Consider the following 27,492-nt stretch of genomic DNA (forward strand, 5'->3'; position numbering starts at 1 on the left):
GCTGACACACGACAGGTACCCGCACCGAAGCATCCGCTCGGATCAGCGCGTCAGCTTGTCTTTCATCCGTCCTCCGTCGCTCCCGTGACAACAAACGCGTCACGACGCTGCCAACCTCGGCCGACCCATATCAATGACAAAACAACGGCGTCGGCAATCCCCCGCATAGGGCCCCTTGGCGGCTAGCTGGGGGCATCGACGCAATGACGCGTCGGGGTTCAGGAATCCCCCTAGTGGTGCCCCCCACTAGTGGGCTTGATGTCACACACGTTCCTTTTCTTCTTTTTTTTTTAAAAAACTTGGTTTGCTATATAAATGATGTCATAAAAGATATTGTTGCTCGGCCATCGTCCGGTCTTCCCCCCCCTCCTGGTTCTAGCCCTAAAAGGCTGCCATTTTGACATTGTCTGTTCACCATATGTGGTTCATATTCGCCGCACCCGTCTGCTGTCTTTCCCCGAAACAATGCGTGCCTTAATGAAGTCCAACAAAGCGGAGTGGAGAGGCGAGGACGATAATTCCGAGAGGGAGGAAGTGAAGAGCATGACAAGGCAGTTTGCTGGACGGCGGGCAGTCGATAGCTCAGCCGCCGGCCCCCAGAGAGAAACAGAGGTCACTCGTGCAGGATGACCCCCACGCCGGCCCCCCCAGAGAGAAACAGAGGTCACTCGTGCAGGACGAAAGCAACAAGTACCGGCAGAAAAGCACCATTTGGCTGCTCCTTTTGGTTCGTGCCGCAAATGCAACGCGGTGCCGATGTCTCACTTGGCCAAAACCGACGTGAACGTCAGGTGATTTCAGATGCCACAAAACAGCGGATGACGTTTCAGATAACGAGCACAAAATACAGAAACGTGATGTTGACGCGTAAGCTACAGTTGTCAAGGGACTCAATGTAACTTTAGATGGAGTAAATGGGATTCCTAAATCTTGCCCCGCCCTTTTGATGACTTGCACATCAATAATAACATAATTTTTTTTTTTTATTCTGGTATGCTTTTGTTGCTATGTCGGCCATGTACTCGTTAAGACATTTACTTCTATCGCAGACAAATGATCAACAATAGCAGTTACGCTCAAAGTTGAGTCAAAAAGGTGCGCGCACCTTTTTGACTCAAACCTTTTTAGCCAACTAGAGGAAGAGGAAAAAAAGTGAGCGACATGACTCAGCAGAAATGACTTTGTCAAGCTAATTGCTTAGACAATGGCTAGACCTAGAGTCGTCGCTTGTATTTGTCATATTTTTCAGTTTTCAGTCCATAAATGTAATTGAATTGGATTTATTCAGTAATATGTTTTTTTTGTTTTTCAGGTGACCGAGTATCTCTGTCATACATGGCAAAATATCTGATACGACGAATGACAATATCTCATAAAAAGTATACCGTAGATGGTTGAGCTGAACAAATCAAATTATAGGGTTAGGGTTATCAGTGTATCAGTTGTGCAATGAGCCATATGTTTATCTGAAGGTCAGCCAGACAATTTTCTTCCAAGACGAAGAGCTTAGAGAGCAAAGAGGGACCATCGGTCCTCCTTGCTGGCCTATGCGGATGGACATTTGAACGTCTTGTGGTAACAGCACAGTCAGATGTTGGAAATGCAACAGATGACGGTCCGAAGCAGGGGAGAAAATCAACTTGAGAAAGAAAGTCAGTGATGTCATGGGTGGAGCGTTTTGCATCCCTTCTTCGCTTCACGCCGCTTTAAGTGAAACGAACTCGACTCGTCAATAGAAGAAATGGGGGGGGGGGGGGGCGGGGGGGAAGCAGCACGAGAGCTAAATGTGGCGAGATCTTCCGATTTAAAGACAGCGAGGACGCACTGTTGTCGACAGGTGAACGGACGCAGTCAAATCTTCCGACATCCGGTGCGTCCATCGACCCGCGTGCCTCATTGACTCACCTCTGAGCTCAGCTTCAACGGGGGTGGGGGGACCTTCGGCGTCATCCACTCCCGCGGCGCGAGACGAGTGAAGGGCCGGCGTGCATCCGATCACAGCGGCTGCCAGATCGCGGATCCCCGCTCGGCTGGGCGGCCAAGGTTGCGCAGCGTTCTGTCTGCGCCACGACGTGCGGGAGAGAGGGCGAGCGGCGCTGTGGAGCTCCTCGGCCCTCGCAAAAAGGGGGGAGGGGGAGGGGGGGCAGCCAATCATAGCCGAGGAAGAGGAGAGGAGAGGAGAGGAGAGGAGAGGAGAGGAGGGGGGGGGGGGGGGGGCAGCCGCCATTAAACAACCGGCAAGTCAGGTAATGAAATCTCACGTCATCCGAGGCTTACGTCACAACCGGAAGAGTTCTCGATGGATCTGCTTCCATTTTCCGGTAAAAGGCGCGTCAAGACTTCCGCCCACAAAATTAGGGACCGCCGCACGTTCACAGTCACCGGTCTGCAACCTGCGGCTCCAGGGCTGCAGGTGGCTCTTTCATCCTTCTGCTGTGGCTCATCTGTGACTTTGGAAAATAACGAGCATTGAAATTGAAATTTCGTCTTTCATTTTATTGTGGCGCTCTTGTAACATTCAAATTAAACGTTTTGTGTGTGGCTCAGGATGGTTATGGGCAAACCATGGATAAAGCCAAGAAAAGTTTCTGAAGAAAACAGCAGGTTGAATTCTGCGTGCTCCATGAACTATATTAAAAATAAAAACAAGCATCACAGATGACAGTTTGTTTGTGAAAATAAAGGCGACGCCTCACTGCCCTTATGTGTGTTTGGGAACAACAATCCCACGAACCAGGAAAAATAAACATTTTATTCCAAATATTTTACCTTGTTAAGTGAAGCAGTTTTGTTTTTTGTTTAAATTCAAGTTGACAGCTGACTGCTTGCTCCACACATGACAGAACACAGAAGCAATTTGTGTTGTCTGTAGCAGATCATTGAGTTGATAACACACCAGTTTTCTTTATACATGCGGGTAAAAAAAAAACAACAAACAAAAGGATATATATATATATATATATATATATATATATATATATCTTGCCTCTCCAAATTTGTTGCGTCATTGTCGTTAATGCTTCGTGGTTGATGTTACTCGATTGAGTTGCTGCCAGTACTGCCGGCCATTAATTGCCTCTTTCGAAAACGAAGAATATTACTTCAATTGGTCACTTGTCCAAAAAGGGATCAATTAGAGAATCTGATACAAAAAAAAAAAAAAATGCACAAAAATTCCAACTGCAGAGTATAGAGTAGAAACAAGTGATTAAAAAAGGGATATTTACAAATGGCAAAATAAAAATAAAACATATATATATTTGTACAGGTTACAAATGAAAGTGCAGAAGTAAAGCTTATGAAATGAAGCCCACCCACCTCACATATTTTGAAACAATTTGTTGAAAACTTGAGTAAACAACTAAATAGTTAATATGTTTGAGTCAGTATGATGTTTGATAGTTCAATTACATAGAAATATGAAATTGAAACAAGTGGAATACTTCAATATACTAAAATACTTTCAATATTCACATGGAAATCATACAGTATGAACAATGGGAATTTTTAATTTTTTTTTCAGATTTTAAAAGTGGGCATGATTTAAAATTTGTCAATTCCTGTGTTCATCCAGTCCACAATTTAGTGCCTTTAACTGAAATATCGTACAATTTTAGCGTTGTTCTAACATGCGTTCTTGCAATTAGTTGAGTTGTGTGGTAGAAGAATTGCAATTTCCAATTTGCGAAATATTCTCGGGGATTTCATTATTAGGAATGTTCTGAAAGAGATGTTCTCAGTTCAACAAGGATTAAACTCATTTCACCCATAATCTGGTGTCCAATCGTTCAATTATTATTCAAATTCCTTATTTGTTACAAGGAATTTAAAAAATAAATACATTAAAAAAGGAAGCCATATGGACACAACTGGCCAGAGTGTTGAATACCAATGTGACGGTGTCAATCAAAACGTTAAGATGACTGCAAATTCAGCTAAGTCCACCTTTGGACTCTTCCACAACTACACGTGCAGTATGCTTATTAACATGTAGCAATGTGGCACTTAGTTATATCTGCATCTTCATACCAAGCAGACAGATACGGTTGTTTTTATTTAGAAAGTTTTATTGTACATACGCACACGGTAGGATTTGTCTAATGCTTACCTTTTTCAAAAACGAGTACATTTCTCCATATGTAATGTGTCGTGAACCACATCGTTGGTTTACAACTGAAACACTTTCACTCTGGTGAAAAAAAACATTTTAAATATGATTTTTTTTTAACAGAACTACAGGATAGATTGGAGATATGAACACGGGTGCAAAAAAACAAAACATCAGACAGCTCCCCGCCAAAGATCGTCTCATTCCGTGGGAAGCGCGGCCACTAACGAGCTGTTTTGCCACCAGGCAGTTGGTATGCGGGACGGCCTTTCTCCTGCAGCCGCACCTGGCAAAACAGCAACAGGCCACGGGGGGGTGCACGCACGCCACAGACGCAAATACAGCTACTTCTCACTTCAAACACGAGAACTGAAGAAAACCTTTGGATTAAAACTGAAACAAGAAGAGTCCAGCGGCCTCCTTTCAACCTTTGCGGATTACCGTGACCGGGGCGACTCAGAATCTACACAGACACCATTCACTTTCATCGGACAATATATGAATACCAGATGACTGTCTAACACCCGCTTCGTTGTTTTGTGAACGAAGAGCTATGTGAATTCCGCTCCTAAGCAAATAACAAAACCCCAGACGTGGCCAGAAGAACTAAAGTTGTTGTCCAGTAAAATTCCAAAGGAAGTTAAATATTCCACGTTGGAATCTTTCCATGGGAATTGTGGGTAATTTCATGGAACGGTATCATATTCAAGCATAACTTTTTTTTTTTTTTTTTTTTTTGTCGTAAGCAGACATCTATGCAAATTGGATAGCTCTCCTTGTCCACATGTGAGAGCATTACAGAACAACACTTAATCGCTCACATTTAAGTTCCCTATTAAGAGCCGACCTTCAATTTTGTACATTTCTAGTTTACTCTCATAAATTCCAAATACTTCTTTGCATCTTGACTTTGTTAATCTTCCTCACTGTGTTGTGGTACGCTTGAATGCTGTTGTTTTGTTGTGCTTTTGTACATTTGATCAGTATTTATTTACTGCGACGACTTTTCTGTATACTGTGTTATTTTATGTACAAATTGTATTGTTTTGACGTGAATTGTCCTCTGGCTTCTCGGCCAGATCAGATCACCCTTGAAAAATACTTTTTTCCCCCCCTTCCTTTTGGGGTTAAATAAAGGTTTTGATTAATTGATCAAATTCACATGGAAAGTTTGCAAGTTTGAAAACTTCCCAGAATTTTGCAGACCTTACAGTAACATAGCCCAACATTCAACACAGCTGTTTGTGCAGTTCTGGCACTGCAGTTATCCAACCCCTACCATCCACTGGCAGGATTTTCCCTCCAAGCTTTGGGGGTGAAGGTACCGAGGGGTGGAGGTGATCCCCGGGGCCGCGTCCATGCTCCCGGTGCTCCAGGAGTGAGGCAGGAAGGGAAGGGCGACGTCAGCGCGCACACGGTCGGCCAGAGAGGACAGCGGCCGCCGCAGGTCCCGGTCGGACACGGAGAAACACGGAGAAGAACGGATGGAGCGCAAGACTGAAAGAAATGCACGGAAGTCAGTCGCTTCCTCTTGCGACAATGGGGGGGGCGCTGGCTCACCGTCTGTCTCGCCGGGAGGAGTCAGCAAGAGCCGAGCCTGCTCGTCGCCCGCCCGAGCGGCTCGTTTGTACAGTCCGAGCGCCGCACTCAGGTTCTGCCGGACCCCGAAGCCGCTCTCGTAGCACTGACCCAACAGCAGCAGAGCAGTAGGATCCTAAACACACGCAAGCGCTCAAACACTGGCTTCATACAAAAGTACTGTCGTGGCAATTTTCAAACATCTCACAGCTGAAGTTAGTTATATGTTTATATGACTGTACAAAATTCATGTACTTTTTGTATTAAACACAGTGATTTTTTTTTTTTTACTGTACAGTCAGTGGTAGGTCGCCCACAAGTGACCGACTTGTGATTTTTTTTCGAGATTACACGGCACCAACAAGCAGCAGTTTGGCAGCTAGTGAACGACCCCCCCTCAAATAAAAAAATAGTAATTGGTGTCAAGGAAATGTATTGAAGTGACAGTTCTTGACTGTTTTAAGATCTTTTTATGTCGGGCAGGAGCTACGTTTAGCCTGGGTTGTTAGAAGTTACTGAGAGTCTTCACCGAACGTTTTTGGTCTGCTCAGTGACTAAACAAACAAACCACAAAAGTCTCATTATTGCTTGATAATTGGTATTTTTCGGGCTGCGAAGAAGACATACACACTAGCATCCTTGCACAGTCGGTGGATTTTTGTTAAGATATCAAATGTGAAATTATTCATTTTTAAGGATACTGCTGTAAGATGAGTTTGGAATGATAGAAAAGTGTCTTGGGATCATACTTTGTGGTATATATAAAGTTTAAACTATTACTATAGACATACATTTTTGGGGGGGGCAGGGGGTGCCACTTACTTGCACCTGAAAATAGAGATGCTCTGCATAAAATGGTTACAATTCCTAAAAAGAAAATTAAACATTGATTGTTTTATTTTCCATACCATGCTGCTATAAAGGCCCAAAATCATTCCAACATTGTCATTTTCCGGACTGGAAATATCAAGAAGGGCGCTCACGCTGCTCTCTGCTGCCACCTGCAGGTAGTGCACAGACTTGCTGCCGTCCCTCACCGGCTCTCGGGAGTACACAGACGCGAGGCATAATTGAGCCTGAAGAGGAAGGATTTAGGTCACAATAAGGAGTACTTGCTGTAATTATGACAAAATGAAAAGGAAGATGATGTGTTGAGGATGGTCACCTTTGTCAGACCAGCTGCAGCAGCCTTCTCCAGCAGGCCGATGGCCGTGTTCAGCTTTTCTTCACTTTGGTGCCCTTTGCTGGTCAAGAGAAGTTTTGCGCATCGGTACCGAGACTGCTGGTGACCCGCCACTGCTGCCCGCCAATAGTAATGGGACGCCTTCATTTAATAAAAAGAGAACGAGGAGAATGGGAAAACCTCCCCCCAAAAAAATACAAAATGTACCATGTAAAAGAATCAACATATTTTGGCTGAGAAGGAGTACAAATGACTAACCCTAACTGCAGTAATAGGAGTCATTTTATGCAGAGGATAAAGAATATACGCCTGCGAGTATTGTTGTATTGTCTGTCGACATGTTGATGCACCGTTTGTGTATATAATCTGCCTTTTACCTAAAGTCAGCTGCGATAGACTCCAGCACACCCACAGCTCGAATGAGGCCAAGCGCTAAAGAAAACGGACAGGTGGCTGGAAGCGCAGGCTGCTCCTCACCTTCTCCCGATCCTTGCCGACGCCTCTGCCCTTCTCGTAACAGACGCCGACGTTAAACAGAGCCTTGCCGTAGCCCCGCTGAGCTGCGGCCAGGAAACACGAGAAAGCTTCCTCGTGGTTGCCGCTTTCGGCTCTTTGGAGGCCTGCGGCGACAAGTGAGATGGGGAGCTAGGTGACAACAACACATGCAACAAAGCATAGGGCCAAAAACTATCAAGGGAAGAATGTTCTGTTAAAATCTAAATATATCGGCTGTGAATGAAAACTGGCTCAGCGAGTCACTGTGATAGAATACCGATAATGTTTAGGATGACTGGGACGCTGCTGTCTGACACTTTTTCCAAGTTCTGTGCTGCTTCCGCCAGTCTCGCCTTGCCTACCAACATACACTGAAAGCAAAACAATCACATTTAGTCACGCACACACACAAACAAACAAAAATATTCATTGAATGAGATCGCACAATGAACCTTGTCATCAGCATGGTCTGTTTCCGCGCCCTCTTTCTCAAAAACATTCTCTTGCGGGCAGCACGCGGACATGGATGCATCACCTGTGGATGAGAGAAGGGGGGGAGAAAAAAAGAAAAAAGGACAGAATAATTGTTCAGATTCCAGGATGTCAAAGTGAAGTTTGCTGCTCTAAATCACGCTGAAACTCTCACCTCTAATTATTCACAATTGTGTGATTAAAGTTGATATTTCTCCTCCGCGTATTCTCGACTCACAATTTGGTTTTGGAAGCTATCCTCCATCACTTGCTGAAAAACTCTTTTGCTGTTTTTGTGCTCAGGCCAAAGCTCTGTTTGCCATAATTTCTCAAGTATATTGTGCATGGAGCATAATATACATGCATATGAGAAAAAAAAAAAAAAAACTGTTCATCTTAAATAAATGTAGACTGGTAGCAAGAAGTTGTGAAAAAGATGCACTTTCATTCCAATATATGTGATGTCTAACGTTACAAAGCCAAAAAAAAAAAAAAAAAAAAAAAAAAGCTATATTTTTTTCAGTAGACAGCGCAAACTTTTTGAGCGAATAACAGAGGATAGGTTTAAGTACTTTATGGAGTACTGGATGCACCTTGGCAAGACGAATCCTGGCCGAGCGCCCCCGGGTAGTTGGAGACGGATGTGTTGGCAGTCAGGGGGTTGCGCTCACTCCTGCTTGAGGCGGCCTCACTTCCACCACTGCTGCTGCTACTCAAGGACTGATTGTGCAGACACAACACGCTCTTTCCTCTAAGGACCATATCATTGCTTGACACTGAGGAGCGACAACAGCAACCCAAAAAAGACAGTGTCAGGAGGTTTTCAGAAGGGGGATGGTCATTTTAAAAAGTTGCGGCACTCACAGATATCCAGCAGGAGGCGGTAGCCGCACTTGTGCAAATTCGGCGGCGGCGTCTGGACTCCCGAGGTCGGACCGGACTCGGTGCACGAAGAGAAAGTGGAGTGAATTCGCCGGCAGATCTGCATGAACAGCACTGCTGTCGCACCCTTTTTTAGCGAAGACGGATTATTAGACATGCTACAAATGACTAATTCATACAAACATGAAACAGATAAAAGCTGATTACTAAATTTCAGGCTCATTCAAATTTGAAAGTGCCAAGTGATAAGAAGGCATTGATTAAAACTTCACTGGGATGCCTAATTGATCAAAGTATCTTTTGCATGCTAAACTAGGTGGGCCATATTGATAAACACAATAAGAATAGGTGACGTAATTAATTGACTGCGACGTCAGCGAGAGGTTGCCATCCGCAGTCCGACGTACCCATCCCACGGCATCCAGGGCCGTGTAGCGAGGCAGCGAGGTGGAAGAGAATTTAAAGGCCCTCTGTTTCTTCCTCCTCTCGCCGTCCTCCTCTTTATGGGAGCTGACACGCGTCACAAAACAAAACATTACAGCATGTGCACTTTGGAACAGAAATGCTCAAAATATAAGGAACACCTTTCACTGTGATGACATTCTGCACAACTACAAACTACACAATTGCAAAGATATTGTTAGAACAAGGTGAAATGTGCAAAGAAGAGAACTATCATTAGAAACGCCACCGATAATAACGCTAAAAAAAAAGTTTTGGATGAAACATAATATGACCAGATTATGTGCGAATGCTCTTCGGTGCATTTATAACTCTCACGCAACCTTAATCAAACCGAGCGTGGTTATCTGTATTCTTTTAATCGGAGTGCTGGCAATATGGCCCAGAAGCAAAAAGTGTAAGCGTTTCTCGTGAGCGTGAATCTACCTGCTGTCCGAGGAGTTTCTGGAGGTGGAGAGGACAGTGGAGGTGTTGAGGACCTCATCTTCCACATGGTGATTCTGGGGAAGGCGCAGCGAGGTGCTGGTGTGGTATCGGTGGAGCACTGCAAAGACAAAACAAAAAGCACAGAAAGAAACAATCACGAGCACAGCCAATGATGTCTGCATGACTGAACCACTTGGGAGGATCTGGGAGATTTCATAGGAAACAGCATATAATTATGTTTCTCGTGTACATTGCATTTCCCTGCACCTCAGCACCACGAAATGAACATTCATTCTAAACACATAAATAGTCGTTTGTGGAGTGACTTTGAATGAGAGTTCCAACAGTTGACATGATTCATGATTCATGATTGTGTTCCTGTGCAAGATGATTTGAATTTACACTTGAATAGATCCAAATTAAGCGAACGGTGAATTAGTTAATCGACAAGGCTGGGCTGAATGCATTCAAATGAAGCACTTTCAGTTTTTCTAAGACAGAGACGGACGGTTTACAAAACCGTACATGGTAGTGTATCTGACATAACATTACGAGAGGTTATAAAAATGCAAAGCACGTTGATACAATGAAATTTAAGCATTTTTAATGACGAGACACTTTCGACAAAAAAAAAAACGCCGTAGATGACGTCGAACAAATGCATAATTATGCTCAAGGATATCATGCACGACGGGAAGAATAGAAACGCTATACTCTATATTTATTATCGGATGACAAAAATATGCCAAAAGACTTTAGAAGACACTTAAGGAGCTTGTCGTGAGCAAAATCATCTCAATAGCATCGGCGTCACTCGGGAAGTTCCCTCGGTGCCGTTCACGTTGGACAAGTTACCTCTCCACGCGAGTCCTTTCACTCGCCACATGCTTTGCTTTGTCTTGTTTTGGTCACGGGAGCTTCCACCGGCGACGACTTGTCATGTTGCTATTATTCGCGACTCAAAGCCAGAAGATGAAAACAAACGGCTAAGAAACAAAATGGCGTGCGCGACCCGGAAGTGCTTGACATGACGCAACCGAGGACGCCTGCGTGGTGCAACAGCGCCACCCCGCGGTGAAGAAAAAGGATGCCTATCTCATCTAAAAATCCAAATCTATGTCTGTCTCTATCTATCTATCTATCTATCTATCTATCTATCTATCTATCTATCTATCTATCTATCTATCTATCTATCATTTTTAAAGGTCGCCTCTTGTCTCAGGACAGCTTTCCGTTCGATTTAAGTGCCCAAGGGTCAAAGAAGCGACGCAAAGTGACCGGATTGTAAGACACAGACGCACATTTGCAGACAGACGGAGCTGAGCTGACCGTGTCCGTCGTTCAGGGTAAACTTTGAATAGCTGGCTTCTTGACTGGTTGCCATGGTGAGACACCGTCATCGAGTCTTTCACCTAACTCGCTTGTTGAAGCCCCCCCCCCAAAAAAAATCCTTGCCGCTGTGGTGACAAATTAAGATTCCCGATACATCAAACTTCTTTGATGAGCTGGAAAGTAGTTCTTTCACCTTTAGCATAAACTATAAGTAGGTTGTCCATCCATCCATCCATTTCAACACCCCTTATCCCAGTTAGGGTCACGGGACGCTGGAGCCTATCCCAGCTGGCTTCGGGCGAAAGGCGGACTACACCCCGAACTGGTCACCAGTCAGTCGCAGGGCACATATAGACACGGACAACCATTCGCACTCACATTCACACCGTCACTGAGTGGGAACTGAACCCACGCTGCCTGCACCAAAGTCAGGCGAGTGTACCACTACACCATCAGTGACTCCTAAGTAGTTTGTGAGTATTGATAACTTTGAAGTCACCTCCACTTCACGGAAGTCGATAACTCGCCGGCCTCTATTCATCAACGTAATCATCAGTGTTCTGAAATATGCTGACGAAGAGTATGGCATGAAGTCTGAAGGCCTTTTCGCACTGCACTAAGCAGGGCACGGAGCGCCAACGGAAGGCCGCATCAGCAAGGTGGGCGTTTGGCGTCTCGCCGGAGGCCCTGAGCGTTTGGCGTCAACCGGAGGCCCTGAGACGTCTTGAAGGGGCATCCAATAGGATTTACCTTTGGGAGCAATGCCTCAGCGACCCACCAGTTGACAAGACACTCGGGAACTGGTTCCAATTGGAAAAAAAACACAACAACAAAACAACAACAAAGTGTTTATGTGTCTCCTTTCAACTTCATCGACCGATATTGAAGTCACCTCACTGGGCTTCTTTGAGACGTCCGAAATTAATCAAGCATAACATTCAAGCGCTAAAACAAATGTTTATGTTCGTGAAAGTAAGGAAATAATGGTGGCCTCTGATTTAAGAAATGCGAATTTGCAAATTCTTCTACATGCTGGTGAACTAACCATTAAAGAAATCTTAAAAATGATTTCGGTAACATGGGTGGAGGGCCGATACATGTTTTGTGCATTCTGCATTATGCGCAGTAAGAAGTGAGATGAAAATCCACTGCAACTTCATACATTCCAGTCGGTGCGAAGGGAGAAACGGCAGATGTGGCAGAACCCCTCGGGACCAGGAAGCCGTGATTATTTTCTTAACTGTGAGCCCTGTGGCGCGGACGCTTTCGATGTGTGCGCGTTTGTGCGAGATGCGCACACACACGGGATTGGATCACAGTCGAGGACCCGTGGAACACCGACATCGAGATTACTGAGGATTTATTCGATTGCCGTGCTGCGTGTTTGGAGCCCCTCGGCTAGAGAAGATGTGACCTGTGATTACGCGTCCCAGTCAGTGCATTGTTGGGCCTCCCGCTGCTCGGAGAGAGGGAGAGGTTCGATTTGTGAACTAAGGGGGTGGGGGACTCGAGAGGGGTGTCCCTAGCTCCCCCTTTTTCTTTCGCCCAGTTCCTCCCGTCTCCTTGGTCACGCACACGCACAGACGAGGGCTTCAGTCCTGCTATGGCCAACGGCACCAGCCCCGAGGGGAGCTCCCCCGCGCCGCCGGAGCCCGACCCGGAAACGAGCGTGGAACCCGACTCGGACGCCAAGCCCGAGCCCGGCGAGGCCCGCTGTGACAGAGAGGATGAGGAAGAGGAGGAAGAAACGGCGCCGGGGCAGCAGAAAGCCGGAGGTCAGAGTGTGGATCCGGAGTGGGTGGAGGACAGGTTCAGGATCAACAGGAAGAAGTTGGAGACCATGTTGTACGGTGAGCCAACATGCGCGGCGCACTTGAGCATTTGTGTCCACGTACGTCACTTTTTAGCTGAGGTGAAGCAGATGTCATGAAATGTGATTTGTAACGTCGTCTCTTGAAATATAGAGACGCGCGAGTGGGGCCTTGAGCAGGGGCCGTTCTAGGCTCAGAGGTTTAGGGGTGCTGAGCTCCTGCATTTCACTGTTTGCTACATTTTAGTATTCGGGAGCACCTGGGCACTCATATTATCGCATGTACATCAAAGAAAAACGAACGTCTCTCATGCCAGTTGAAACAGAGAGCAGTAGCGCTGTTTCTGACCACCTGAGCAATTTCCGAGCCAGAAACAAATGTCACCTAACTCCGACGTAGCAACATGCAGTGAAAATGAGGACTGGTAATGATAATAGTGCGCTGGTATTGAGTAGTTGAAGTGAAGAAGTGTTGCACATCTTCTGCTTTAAGCCATATCATCAAAGCGCAGCGTATTTCTCTGTGCAGGTAGCGTGCTCAGAGGTTTTACACTTTTCTAGCCTGACATACAGTTGAATTTGAAATGTTTTTCATTTTTTGGATGTCTCAAATTTTAGGGGTGCTGGGATTCGTGCCTTTATATATATATGTATATATATATATATATATATATATATATATATATATAGAGAGAGAGAGAGATATATATATGTACTGTATGTAGGTTGCTCCACGACCTGCAATTGTGCAAAAAAAAAAATGCAATTTGAAGGGCAAAAAAAAATAGATATATTCATCTGGTGAAAGTGTATTACAATCGAACAAGGCCTGCCTGATGGTTAATAGAAGGGGATTTATTTCTATTTGTATTGTGGGCAGCCAAGCTAAATCACGGCCTCCAGCTCGTTGCCGCCATCCAAGTAGTAAACCAATGTTTAATGACATCCCAAAGCGGATGCCGTCGCAAGTCTTATTGCTATTATCAAGCCTGTCTGGCACGAGGAGGCGACTGCCGCCGTTAGTTATCTCAGCCGGCCTGGCAGCTTTATGACGAATGCCTCCGATGTCACTGCGGCGACTCGCCGTGTCGCCGCTGCACATATCCGCGCCGGCGGGAAGTAGCCGAGTACAAATAAGTCGATTTTCCCGGTGTAGGGACTTCCGTAGCTGTATTTGCTTTTTACTTTTACTCCCTGCATTTGAAAACAGATATCTGTACTTTTGATTTTCATTACTTTGTCAGGAACTATTTTAGTTTTTTTTCCCGGCTCCAAGTTATCAAAATGGGCATTGTATATAAATGACACGAGCAGTACAATTCAGTCTGTAGTTTTGAATGTTTTACTTGAGACCTGGAGTTGAATCAGCAGATTTGATCATTGTTTTAACCCAAGTATCTGTACCTCTACTTAAGTACAGGTTGTAATGTTTCTTTGTTGGCACAGTTTTGAACGGATTCTGCTGTGATATCTCTTTATGGCGTTCGAGCAGCCTCAATTAGGCTGTAAATAGTCAGATCGTACTCTCTTTGACTGCGAGGAGCTTGAGTGTGAATTTTCCTCGCCGATTCTCCTCAGTTCACGAGCTGTGGTCTAATTTTTGGGCCCAACTTTGCATCACTCAATGCCGTTGACGTCACTAGCCGTTTCTTGGCTAATTTGTGGCCGCCCCCCGTCTATGCCGCCTTCTCTCGCCGCCCTTTGCTATTCTCTCCCCATTCCTCAGCTCGAGCCAGTGTTACCCATAGCGATGAGGGGGTGGGGGGCGGTAGGCGGTCCGAGCGCTGCCCTGCAACCCTGTAAATGTCACCGTGGAGCCATGGCCTTTAAAAATTGTTTATGTTCCAAGCAATTTCTCGTTCCTTTTGTACCGGTTGCTAAGCTCGCGTCAACGTTTGAAAGCTGTCGGCATTGTTTAATGCTGATCACACAAACGCTTGGAGTTGGGAGTCTGGCAAAGTTCATTCGAAATGACCGAAAAAAAGGAGAAACATTTCTTTCGAGATTCCCCAAAGCGCTGTCAAAAGTTGGTTTCAATTTTCAGATGACATGGAAATGCAGTTTCTGTTTTTGATGCATAAACTTTATTGAGTTCACTGATGGTGTAGTGGGTCATTCGCCTGACTTCCATGCATGCAGCCTGGGTTCAGTTCCTACTTAATGACCGTATGAACGCGAGTGTGATTGGTTGTCTAGAATATGTGCCCTGCGATTGGCTAGTGAGTCCCAACCATTCCGGGGTGTCGTCTGCATTTCGCCCAAAGTCAGCTGGGACGGACTCCAATTGACACTCAACAAGATAAGTGATATAGAAAATGGATGGATGATACAGTATATGCATGAAATGTATGAAATAAATGTAAAAGGATGACAAACATGTACACATTACTTATAGTTTTTATGTATAGGATAATGTTAATGGCGAAAATGATGTTCCTAAAAGACAGCGTAGATGTGCCAGTGATTCCGATGATCACCTCTTTCATTATACAACGGGAATCGCTGCACATACAACAATTATATTTTCGAAAATAATACATTTCCTCACAATGGTATATTGCGGTGGACGCCAGTGATTCAGTGATTTTAAGCTTGATTTCATTTGATTTGTGTTTGTTTTAACTGTGTTTGTTTCAGCTCCAAACAATGGAGATGCTATGACAGGCGAGGAGTTTTTTGAGACAGTAAGTCAAACAATCATTTTATAGATTTAAAAAGACGACACAACTGAAAGATTTCTGCTCGGTAGATGACACTAAAATCGGTGCATAACGTTTATTAAGTGCTTACGGCTGACACAAAGGCGGCTTTATATAGCGCATTTCACACACAAGGTGCTTCACGTGATTAAAGCATTTAAAACAAAAAGAGCAAAAGGTATTTAAAAAAAAAAAAAGTACATAAGATAAAAGGCAGCTTGCTTAAATTACTCAAAGAACGAACATTGCAAGAAAAATATTTTGAAAAGATGGCTTTAAAAACAGAAGACTTTATCCTGGACTGAAAAAAATTCACGCTCGGGGCTGACTTGACTTCTTTTGTCAAACTATTCCATTTGTGTGCAGCATAACACCGAAATGCTGCCTCACCATGTTTGCCTTGGACTCGGTGCTCCACTATCTGATCTGAGTCTGCAGATCTCAGCGCCCTCCTGGGTTTTAGAAGCCATTAGCATTTCTTTCATGCCATTCAGTGATTTATAGACCGGGTGGCAGGACCAGTAGAATGGGCGCAAAATGCTCCGATCTATATAATACCTATGAATGATGACAGTCTTTGAAATGCAAATGGAGCCTTTGTATTCTTGGAAGGTGTACGTGCCGCATACGTTGCCGTGGCAGAATATATTGCCCGATGTCTTCGTCCCTCTTCGCAGCTCTCTCTCACTCTCCTCCATTGTTTTTTTTTGGCCTTCACAGGTGATGAAAGAAACTCACACTCAGGTGAAATGGCCTTCCAAGTTGAAGATTGGCGCCAAGTCAAAGAAAGGTGGCACATTCTTGGAGTCACTCAGTCACGCACCACAATTAGCTTCTTTTTTGGGGGTCACCCATCGCTTTTTGGCGTCCGTCTATTTGCGACTGAACCCTACAGCAGATTGCGCAATCTTTGAGCTATTACTTCTCGCTTCTTCCAGATCCGCATGTAAAGGTGGAAGGGAAGAAAGAAAATGTTTTGGAAGCTAAAAAGAAGATTCTCGAAGTTCTAGAAACCAGGGTGAGGCTTCAGCATCACTTCAAACTCCAACCGCAATATCATACATAATGGTGTGGACACAATTACTTACACTCCGGTTTCAGTGTGGAATAAAGTCTTGTTTACCTGCGTTGAAATACCGCAGGTAAACAAGGTGACGCTGAAAATGGACGTGGCCTACACGGAGCACTCCCACGTGATCGGCAAAGGCGGCGGAAACATCAAGAAGGTGATGGAAGTCACGTCCTGTCATATCCATTTCCCAGACTCCAACCGCCACAATGTTGCCGGAGAGAAAAGCAACCAGGTAACCAATTTAACGGGAGCAATTCAGGGGGAATAACCCTGATAAAAGGAAACAACTACAAAACATTGTCTTCCTTGTTACTCTCGCCAGGTGTCGATTGCCGGACCCATCGAGGGAGCGGAGGAGGCCAGGAGGAGGATAAGAGTGAGTGGCCTATTCCGTGGCGGCTTGCGCGTTCCGATTTCAAAGCGTCTCACTGATACAATCTTTTGCTCATTGACTGTGTTTCTTTTTCTTTTTCTTATTATTTTTTTGATGTCCTTATGTCTCTGATCTCAAGGCACTTTACACATTGGGCAGGTCAAGAACCTCACTCCTCATGTATAATATAGTGTATGTGTATAATAAATCCCACCGAAGCCCACATAAGCGGGCACTTAGCGAGGGCGAGGAAAAACTCCCTCTCAGGAAGAAACCTCAAACAGAACCCAGATCCCAGGCTCCGCGGGGGCGACGGGGGAATTTGGAAAAACATGTCATGTTTGAGACGACGGCAGAATGGCGCACGACCGGAGAGAGCCGCTTACAAGTGTCGGCTTTAGAAGGAGGAAGTGACACGGGGGGGGGGAAAAAAATGATCTGAGCTATTTTTACAAGTGTAACTAAAATTGTAATGATGGAAATGTACACATTTTCTCTCAGTAATGCAATTACAGTTACTTCACTTTCGTAATTCAATTATGTAATCTGGTTACATGTAAGTAGTTACTACCCGACAATGCTAATATTGTACTAACATTGTATTAATAACATTCTGTGACTAAACAGAATGTAAAGAATCAGTTTGTGCATCATAATTATTGCTGCTCCTTTCGGTGTGTGCGACTTGCTCGTATATTGGCCAATATTGGCATGCAGACACAAAAGAAGACTTTCGCAATGACTGTAATTACGAGGTAACTGCAGTAAAAATGTACACGTGTGAGGTATTGTTATACTGTCCGTCTACTTGCGTTGCGCACCGTTTGTTTTCAAATATCCATTGCTTGAAGTGCTATTACACCGCCACGTAGATGCTATTCGTTAGCCCGTCTATGGCATTTCCCCCAATGTTTTAGCCTGAAACTAGTGGACTTAAAGGCAAAGATTTGCGGTTGTTTTCTGTAACCATCAAATTCTTTTTGTGTCATGTTTAGTTTGACAGTTCACTTCAACTACTAGTGACGTGAAACAGCTTTTGTTCTTTTTTTTGAAGAATTCTTCACTAGTAACTGCTGCCAAATTTTCACTTGCATGTCAAAGAAAGATATTGGTCGAAAACTTGAAAGTCGGGTCACTTGTATCTCAAGGCGCCACTGAATTCGTCAAAAGGGTTCATGCGTCTTGTCATCCCTTTCTTCTCCGTCCATTTGTCTTTTGATTTCACCCGCTAGGATCTGCAGCCGCTGACTTTGACGTTCGACCTGCCGGTCAGCTTGGCCCCTCAGGCCCTGCCAGACGCTGGCTCGCCTCTCATCCAACAGGTGGTGCAGACGTTTGGGGTCAGCGTGAGCTTCAGAGCGCTGCCGCCGCAGCCCGCCTTCTTCGGGAGCTGCTGCACCGTGTGGGGCCTGCAGGGCAACGCCTCGGCGGTCAAGGTCAGACCGAGGCGTGCGCCCGCGCTACCGTCGGCTAGTAACCGCGACGACGAGCCGTAACCACGACAACGTGTTCCCACGTATTACCCGGCAGAAGGCGACCTGCGTCCTGATGGAGCTGCTCCTGGGTTCGGAGGTGACAGGGAGCGTCGTGAGCAGCCAGCTGGATGTCACCTCGCAGCAGCATCTCTTCTTGTTGGGGCAGAACGGAGCTCACTTCCTGAGCGTTATGCACCACACGCAGACCCAGATCATCCTACCCGACCTCAGCGCACCCCAAAGCCTCCCCTCACTGGTCATCCAGGGAAGCCCCGACGGAGTGTGCCTGGCCCGGCAGCAGCTCATGGTAGGTTTTCTGTGGCTCTCTGGAAAGAAGTCACTGTTTTTGCGTTCAGGCCAAAGCACTGTCTAACAGAAAAGTACAGTTTTGGTGCCATCTTGTGGCATCTAGTGACAAGGTTAAAGTGAGGCCCTTCCTTGTATAATAGTAAAAAGTGAAATGCCGCCATCTTGCGCCATCGATAGGCAATTACCGCAATTTCTCGTGTACAATGCGCACTCATGATACGCACCCCCGAAGTGGACCTCAAAATTCTGGAAAACCCTTCTACCGATGTAAAATGCATTTTTACAATTCATGATTTTGCTTCTACACATATGATCAAAACATTAGGTATTTTATGTATTTTTTAAATTAAAAAAAAAACAAAACTATTCTGAAGTTAAGCACTTCATTTGAACACGTTATACTTTCTTTTTATTTACTTGCTCTTCTTTTGAAATTCACAGCCCTACTTTTATTTCGCAAATGAGAAAACACACAATTGTGCTCATATGTTTGATTACCTGGGGAGACTTTGTAAGATGGGTACAATTCTTAAAAGAAAACATGAAGGATGTTAATCATGGGATTCAAATGAAACTGTCAAACATTTCAGAAAAGCATTATCATCAAACATTACATAACCGTAAAGAAATGAATGACGGTTGCTGTTCAGTCATCAGTCGTGTTAAAAAAAACAACAACAATATTTCGCAAATTCTGCCAAGGTATGTAAACTTATGAGCACAACTGTACATATGATGCAGTCATACGTACCGCTGGCATATTAAAATGAAAGTGTACACCTTTCTCATAACCTCTAGGTGGCGGTGGAATATTGAAATGAACGTGTACCGCTTTTTCATAACCTCTAGTTGGCGGCATACATTTATACAATGGACAGGTTTTTTTCCGTTTTCTCCCCCCCCCCCATACCTATGTATAATTCGCACCAGTGATTTTTGACATTTTTTTGGGGGGGGGGGAAATGCGCATTATACACGAGAAATTACGGGACAAAACATTTTGAGTGAGCGTCGATTACTGGCAAATTTTTGCTCTTCACTCGTGTAAAGAGTCATTAACCCGAAAGTCACATTCACTGTATTCTTTGGCCAAAGTTTTTGCCTCCTGCAGATGCTTGAGAGTGTGACAAAAGGGCGACACAAGCATACACAAAAGCCAGAAAAAGCACAGAGTGACAGAGGTGAAGACCAGAATAGCAGAATAGTGGCGAGATCAAGTGCAGACATTTTGCCAGTTGGCACTGAGTCATGACTGCCACGGTCGCTTTCCTTTGTCACGCCTCAAAGTTACATCATTTAGTCCTCAGCAAATTACACTCACTTGCTTCAACAACTACAGTGCAATTAGGTCTAATACAAAAATTCTAAAAACTATGACACTCACGTTGTACCACTTTACGATAAGGGTTAGCCTACCCTGATAAAGGTTTCACAAATAGACGAAAAGGACATCATAAGCGCCTTATGAATATTATGAAAAGTCGTACATAGCTCCGAAACATTTTCAACAATAAATGTCGACGCGTGTCTCTGTGTCACACTTTCTAGTTGTCTGTTCCGACCTTGCTGCTACCAATCACAATAGCCCAAAGTGGAAGACGCAAAAGTTCAAACTGAGAGGCTCAGCATTTATATCCCGCAAAAGGGCAAAGGGGAAGTGTTAATTGTATTATAATTATAATTGTATATCAAACATATGCATAGCAACACTTGAATACACTGCACTATGATTATAATGCGGGTGTATTATAATTTGTACAGTATAAGTAACCGCCGCAAAGCGCTGTGTCTGATGGTGAGTCTGACCAATTTCTCACCAAGTTTGCATGATTTTTGTTTTGCTTTGTGCGTGTGTGTGCGCGTGCACATATAGGACTGTCTGCCGGTGTGCTTGATGTTTGACATGCGGGAAGAGGCGGAGGCAGATCCCTGCGCGCTGGCTCAGATGATGCAAAACCTTGGCGTCTTCATTAGCGTCAAGCCCAAAGTGAAGCAGACCAACAAGGTAGCACAGTCTTTGCATCTCCCACAATCATCAACAAAAATGCTGTTTTTGCTTTCCTTTGATTCCACTTCGGTACGTGCGTTATTTGATTCATTTTTCCCCTTGAATATCGCAGGATTGATTGAAATCTGTATTCATTGCAGTCAGCGGTGGTGAAAGGTCTGGAGAGGAATATCCAGTGTCTTTACGAAGCCCGTCGTCGGTTGCTGGGCTTGGATGACCCCAAGGTGACCCCTGACCCCATTCTGACGGGCAACGAGTTGACCAGCTATTGGCTCAACATGCTGCTGCAGCAGCTGCGGCTCTCTGAACACGGTGAGCTTGCGCACGTTGGAAGGTGTGTTCGAAGACAATTTTCAAGATGTTTCCTAAATGCTTCCATTTTGGCAACATCTTGTTTTCAAATCTCGGGCTCACTCAGGAACGTTCGTATTTGAAACTATTCGATGATAATGAGCAAGTATTTTAAACGCGCACCATTCGGCAAAAGAGGAAGAGAAAAAAAATATAGATCTTAGTCGAAAATGTACTTTTTCATTCTGATTCCATTTGAGGTCAACTTCAAAACCTTTCATCTTCCAAAATGAAACACAACCATCCCCGCTACTTCCTGGAAAGTCCTCATTTTCTTCGTTGAACTTCAAAAGTCTCGCCGTCGCAATTATATTATATTATATTATATTATTGCCGGCAAAGAAAGTCGTCCTTGATCCGCCCCATTCCGAATGCATTTCGAATGGGGCAGTGCCCTTTCTGCAGACACTGTCGTACTGTAGCTGGCACAGTGAGCGTAAACTAGAGCAACTTTGTCACCTCCGGTAGAGTCGAGATAAATGATTTTCAGCCGCAAAAGCCCAGAAGCTGTTTTGCATTCATTCCCCATCAAATAACCGCGTTCCCTTATGATAAACAGGCCCCGTACCCGCTCCTATTCCAGAGCTTCTCAGTGGGCCGAAGGCTCGTCCGTCACCTCCGCCCGGGCTGCCCGCCCCCAATGACGAAGGGAGGGCGGGACTGAAGGGAACAGACAGCCGTCCACTGGAGAAGGTGTTGAATAACTTTCAGTGCCAGAAGAAAATCACACATACGCATACAAAAATGTACTTCTTATTGACCGCAGATCCTAGAAAATGACGACCAGTCGGGCCAATCGGATGATGACAATTGTAAGGCTACGGTGATAATGACATCACTGGAGGACGCAATGAACTTCCCCAGCGGGCCCAGAGTGACGCCGACGGGTCGGAGGGGGAGCCTGCAGGGTCCGGAGACGAGCAAAGTTTTCAACCGGGCCAGACGGCACTCCACAGGGCAGGCGTTTACGAGCCGGTGAGTGTCGAGACGACGCGGTCAAAAGCCCGCATCTTTACAATCGTTAGCGTGTTGGCATTTCATGGATCCATCCGTACATTGCTTGACCTCATCAGGGTCGCAGGTCAGCCGGAGCCCAGTTGACGTACACCCTGGATGGTCTTATAGGGCGTATGTAAGAATCCCCAAAAATATTTGGGGGAATCTGGGAGGGACCCCGAGTACCTGGAATCAATTCTCTCCACGCCGATTTGCCTTTTTTATAAATGATGTTGAAAACGTTTTACAGAAAGGGCGGCATCCCATAATTGCCGGGGTAGCAATTTTCCTCGACATAGTACGTGGTTCTCTTGTGTGGGGTCTGTTTGAATTGTTCTACGGCGCCACCCGAGTGAACGTTTGTGCGTTATCTCCCGAATGCACAAGGATGCTGAATGCAGAAACGGAACGAGGGCGGATGGAGCGCAGGAACAGCCTGAGGAGAGACGTGATGCTGCCGCAGGATGTTCGCGCAGAACTCTCTGAATCCGAGGTACGAAAACAACATCGGTCTTGACAGCTGTGCAAATTTACACTTGAGTACACACATTGCATCCGACCTATATAAAGGAACACTATACACGGAAGACGTGGTTCACCATTTGCTGTTTTAACGACGCTGCTTTCTGACTGATTTTCGGGGGATCTGTTCGAGATCTTAATGGTCCTATTTCCACACTCCAGAGTTACACAAAAGTAGGAACAGGCTCGCCATCGTACTCCTTCCAGGAATTGCTGTCTAACTATTGGTACATGCCGTAAATGAAGTGCAACCTGCCTGCACTCAGAGGGGAGGAAATGGGATTTCGTTTCATGCATTATTTACCCATTTTATTTCTTGTTTGTGCTCTGTAGGTTTATGACTACGAGAAGAAGAAATTGCTGGCGACCAGAGGTTAGTGCCTCTAAATGTTTCATTCCTCTTCTTGTCTCATCCTGTGGCTTCTGGCGCAAAAGCAAATATCGCAGCGTCAAGAGCAAAGCCCACCTTATATCCGTCGATCGGCGCCCGCTGTGTACCGCGGATCCACTGTAAGGCAAACCTCTTCACCAAATTATGAATCAGTCAGGTAGACATGTTTGGAGACTTGTACACATCCAACGAAAAAAGGGAAAAAAAAGTCTTCCCGAAATAGCTGAAGCTACTATACTGTAGCTGAAAAATAGAAACAGCTATATATATATATATATATATATATACACATACATATATTTGTACATGGACACTCCACGAAGTTTCCAAAAGAAAATGGAATTTGACTTCACAAATTTTTTTCCCCTAACCATTTCGTTTCACTTGACTGCAAAATAAAAGAAAGATTCCTGGTTGTGAATGCACCTTTCACTGACAATGTCAATCAAATGATTCTGATTCTGACAAAGTGTATTTATTCGTATTATTACTATTCATTGATATGAATACTTTTACATCCAATTCCGAAGTACATTTAATATCCATTACTTTGTTATTTAAGTACAGTAGATACTTTTACTCAAGTGTACTACACTACGGGTTCTCGAACTTAAGTTTTGACACCAAATATTACCTAAAAAACCCCCCCCCCCCCCCCCAGAATTGCACTTGGGCGACGACACTGCATATCAGTTATTCCTGTGACGTCTCCGTTCAGCGATGCAGAGAAAGCCAGTGGTGACTGAAGTCCGCACTCCCACAGACACTTGGAGCGGTCTCGGCTTTTCCAAGTCCATGCCGGCGGAGGCCGTGAAGGAGCTACGGAACGTCAGCCGTCGCAGTTACAAGCCCTACTTAAGCTCCAGCAGCAGCCAGGTACAAAGCCAGCAATGAAGCAGGCTCGACACAGGCGGCTTCCGCGCATCTTTCGACAAACGACGCTCATGACTCTTTTTGACGCTCCCTCGAGACGTTTTCTGTTGCGGTGTCTCTCGAACAATTTGCTCCCTCGCCGCGTGGTGACAAAAGGACTGTTTGGATGCTCGGATGCCGCTTTGGTCAGCCGCGGACGGTCACACCGTCCTGCTTAACTGAGCGCTTCCGCCTCGTTTAAAAAAAACAAAAAAAAACCTCAAACGGAAGTATTCGCCGACTCGACGGAGTTTAATGGAAGCTATTTTGCCTTTTACTCTAAAGCGGTGCTGGCTGTGCGTACAACGTGGAAATCGTGTAGTCTGTGAGGGGCCGAGAGCCAGCGGTTGCTCGTTGCTGTTCAAACAGTCGTACCCGGGCTCCCCGTAGGATCCCACACTCGTTCAAGTCCGCTTGACGATGATAGTAAGAGGCCACATCGAACGATCCAAACGCGAGGCCGCCGAGATGTCGCCGACGGCAAAGCTGCTTTCGATATTTGAATGGAGAAGATGAGCCCTCCAATCACAGCAAAGCTTACGAGAAATCCGTCCGTCTCAACTGCCCGGCATAAAAGAACAAGTAGAAGGGCTTGAAAAGCTCTCGTAGAAGTGTGCTCCCAAACCAAGGCGCACAGTTCCCATTGTAGAACTCTCACCTCACTCAAATCCCGAGCGGCGGATGATGAGATGACGTGTCTCCTCGCAGTCGTGGGCCAACCAGAGCGGGACGGCGTCGAATGGGAGCAATTCGGACAACTGGAGGGACAGACGCGGATCCCAGCCCGCCTCATCGTCTTCCTCCTCCTCCTCCTCCTCGCCGTCCTCCCCACCGCCGACGTCCTTCTCACCCTCCTCCCGCTTCCCCACGTTTGCGGCTCACAGAAACAGAAGTGACAAAGCCCGTAAGTCCTCGTCACTAGTTTGTATTGTGACTTTTCTTTAGTCGTACGACAAAGACGGGTCGTATGTTTCTAGCGGAGGGCTTCCCGGGTCGCAACTACTTTGACGACGTGTGCTCATCAAGGAGGGCGTCGACCTGCAGTCAGCGTAGCCCCTCCCCCCAGATGATGGACGAGCTGCCAGAGCTCCTCAGCCAACTGGGCTTGATGAAGTACATTGACGTGTTGGAGCAACAAGAGGTAGGGAAAGAAAAAAAAGATGAATTGACCACTTCGTCGTGATCATCCGGTAAACGCTTTTACATCCTTGAAACCGATAACCTTTATTGAGTCAAGGCACATATTTTTTTTTACATCGGAGAAATCTCACCTCAAACCTCCAAACGAAAGTGTCACAAAAGGTATACAGACTACTGAAATAAGTTTGTGCTCGCATTCTTTGTCAGAAATAAACGTAAAGCGCATTGAGTTGCCTTGAGCGTGAAATCAATTTGCTTTGCTTTCAACAATTTTAAAGGCGATGTTGCAAGACCACTGAGACGCTTTCATAGGAATCACTGAAATGCTGATCAATAATGTCGCCGTGTTATTTTTCAAGTTACTGACCAATCTGACGGGTTGAAAAAGCCTGGCTCTCTTTGATGATGCAATGTTATCGGCCCGACAAACGTTAGCCAGCGACTATCTTTGTTGTGTGTGTTCTATACAAGGGGTCGCCAGGGAAAATTCAGGAGTACCTCTTTCAACACATTGTAAATATATGAGCGCATTTCTGAATATTAAATGAACATATTCCAGTATGACCTGTGAGAGGATTTCAGTTGCAGGAATGTGTACAGGGAAGCGGGGCAAGATGAATCGCAACCAAATGATTTATTCCCAAAAACAAATCCGACAAATATGAATATTGAAATGAAACAAAAAGAGCTAAATGGAAACACATTGACGAGACAACGAGGCACACCTGGACAAGGCACGCCGATTGGGTGACACGAGGCAGAGGGGCTGACGAGAACAGGTGCAGACGAAAACCAAACGAGCGAGGCGAGGCGCGAACATGAGAAACCTGACAAAACACGAAAGTCGAAACCACAAAAAGAGTTCTTGAAATCCTTTGTCACGCGGCACCGAAATATGCCGTCGTAATATACGGAAATACGCATTTCAGTCGCGTACGAGAGCGTTTCGGTGCTGACGACCCAAAACTGAAATCCTCTAAATTCCCACCGAGTTCTGGGTGTTCTTTCAGATTGACTACCAGACTTTCCTCACTCTGTCTGATGACGATCTGAAGGAAGTGGGCGTGTCCACGTTTGGAGCCAGACGCAAGATGCTGTTGGCTATCTCCGGTAATCTCAACGTCATCAATTCGTCATCATGTTTATCAAACAACAACAACAACAACAACAACAACATCGTCATCTTCCTGTCCAGACCTGAACAAGAGCAAGAGGAGGCCTTCAGACACGTCCAGTGTGAAGTCCGGTTACCTGGAAGGCGGCGCCAGCGGTAGACTGCCTCGCATTGCGGCCATGGAAGTCGCCGCCCTGAGCAACCGCTGGTGAAAGGCAATGCTAAACCACTGCCATCTTCTCAACTGTGGAACTGAAGCTCCAACAGACATATCAGCTTCCTTCATGAAGAAACAAACAAAAAGACAGCCTGTAGTCATTCGTGCTTTGCAGCGGCAGCGGCCGAATTCCAAAGCTTTTCCTACAAAGTCAAGACAAGGTGGTCTTCTCTTCCAAACTTCTGTTTTTATACGAAAAAGTCAAACATGACACAGAAGTTCATGATAGCTTTCATGTGAGTTTATGTGCCTTTCTTTCAGCAAAACAATACTTTTCACGCTATCTCTGTATTAACCCTTACTTTCATGCAAATGTAAATGGATATTTACCACAAAAAGTTGTCACTGTACTGTGACAGTAAATGTTTACTACATTAAAGTTGAGCACTGGCACGAAAGTTTAAAACCAGCCAGTTCCACCAGAGGGCGCTAGTGTCGCTGTCTCGTAAAATGTTTGCGTTGCATGAACAAGTTTTATGCGAAATTATAATAGAATAAGAGCTTCCAGGATGGAAGATGGAGCTGGTGGTAACAAACGCATTCACACACACACACACACACAAAGAAAAGATAAGCCTAAAGTACAATTGTAGGTGTGGAGCTCCTTTTAATTTGGTTCCCTCATTAGACACTTTCAATTGAATTCATCACCACTGCAACAGCCCACGAGTCATTTCCTCCACAATTCATTTACCGAGGGGCGCCTCCACAATTTGATGCTGTCATGGGAGAGCTGGCTCGCTGGCGGAGCGTTAAATGGAAACAGTGCGAGCACTTTGCAAATATGCAGATCGAGAACGGAGGGGTCGGTTAGCACTCGGATGCGAATGAGGCCCGAAACCGGCGCGGCAGGGTTCGCGACCTCCTTGAGCACGAGAGAGTGTGCGAGTGGAGGTGGTGGGCCGTGACAGATTAGCGGGGAGATCATCCCCGCTCATTAGCACGTCTGCGCCAATTATGTAGGGAGGCTTCAGAGTGGCGAACCCTCAACGCGGTCTGCGGGCCACTGCGGCGCTTGGCGGCTTTGTATTCTGCCAGGTAGCCAATTGCGCTCCCCGGTGGTCGCCTTTGATTAGCCGGCTAGCACGGGCGCCAAGCGGAAGAAACCGTAGCGCGGTTGAACAAAGGCTTCTTCTGCATGTGGAGTCGTGCCCTCGAGATGCAAG

At 45.5% G+C, this 27,492-nt stretch overlaps 3 protein-coding genes across 5 annotated transcripts in view; 1 reads left to right on the forward strand and 2 right to left on the reverse strand.

Moving 5' to 3' along the window:
* The window catches only part of LOC133408192 (amyloid beta precursor protein binding family B member 2-like), a 38,622-nt gene extending 36,497 nt beyond the window's left edge, over positions 1-2,125 (reverse strand). The window contains exon 1 of one of the 3 annotated variants that reach the window (XM_061686744.1): positions 1,906-2,117. The gene's annotated coding sequence lies outside the window, so the exon portion shown is untranslated. Of the gene's footprint in view, positions 1-1,905 lie in introns of all 3 variants that reach the window. The other 2 variants (XM_061686747.1, XM_061686745.1) reach the window with 2 other exon arrangements.
* Positions 2,126-2,258: 133 nt separating this feature from the next.
* Positions 2,259-10,608, reverse strand: dele1 (DAP3 binding cell death enhancer 1). The gene is made up of 13 exons (XM_061686750.1): positions 10,461-10,608; positions 9,606-9,723; positions 9,125-9,227; positions 8,700-8,844; positions 8,429-8,611; positions 7,817-7,899; positions 7,642-7,735; positions 7,347-7,489; positions 6,852-7,010; positions 6,670-6,762; positions 5,669-5,822; positions 5,388-5,605; positions 2,259-2,450 (listed from the first exon to the last, which is right to left on the reverse strand). Exons 1-13 carry the CDS (start codon positions 10,489-10,491, stop codon positions 2,379-2,381), a joined length of 1,596 nt encoding a protein of 531 aa, XP_061542734.1. The 5' UTR covers positions 10,492-10,608; the 3' UTR covers positions 2,259-2,378.
* A 1,932-nt stretch (positions 10,609-12,540) lies between these two features.
* Positions 12,541-26,651, forward strand: bicc2 (bicaudal C homolog 2). The gene is made up of 19 exons (XM_061685924.1): positions 12,541-12,787; positions 15,385-15,431; positions 16,167-16,236; positions 16,385-16,464; positions 16,589-16,750; positions 16,841-16,894; positions 18,124-18,327; positions 18,422-18,673; positions 20,549-20,680; positions 20,824-20,995; positions 21,594-21,727; positions 21,801-22,009; positions 22,418-22,523; positions 22,886-22,925; positions 23,662-23,819; positions 24,564-24,759; positions 24,833-24,996; positions 26,006-26,105; positions 26,191-26,651. The coding sequence occupies exons 1-19, from the start codon at positions 12,541-12,543 to the stop codon at positions 26,319-26,321; spliced, it is 2,658 nt and encodes an 885-aa protein (XP_061541908.1). The 3' UTR covers positions 26,322-26,651.
* The last annotated feature ends 841 nt before the right edge of the window (positions 26,652-27,492 follow it).

Source organism: Phycodurus eques, chromosome 9, assembly GCF_024500275.1.
Source record: "Phycodurus eques isolate BA_2022a chromosome 9, UOR_Pequ_1.1, whole genome shotgun sequence".
Classification (NCBI taxonomy): Eukaryota; Metazoa; Chordata; class Actinopteri; order Syngnathiformes; family Syngnathidae; genus Phycodurus; species Phycodurus eques.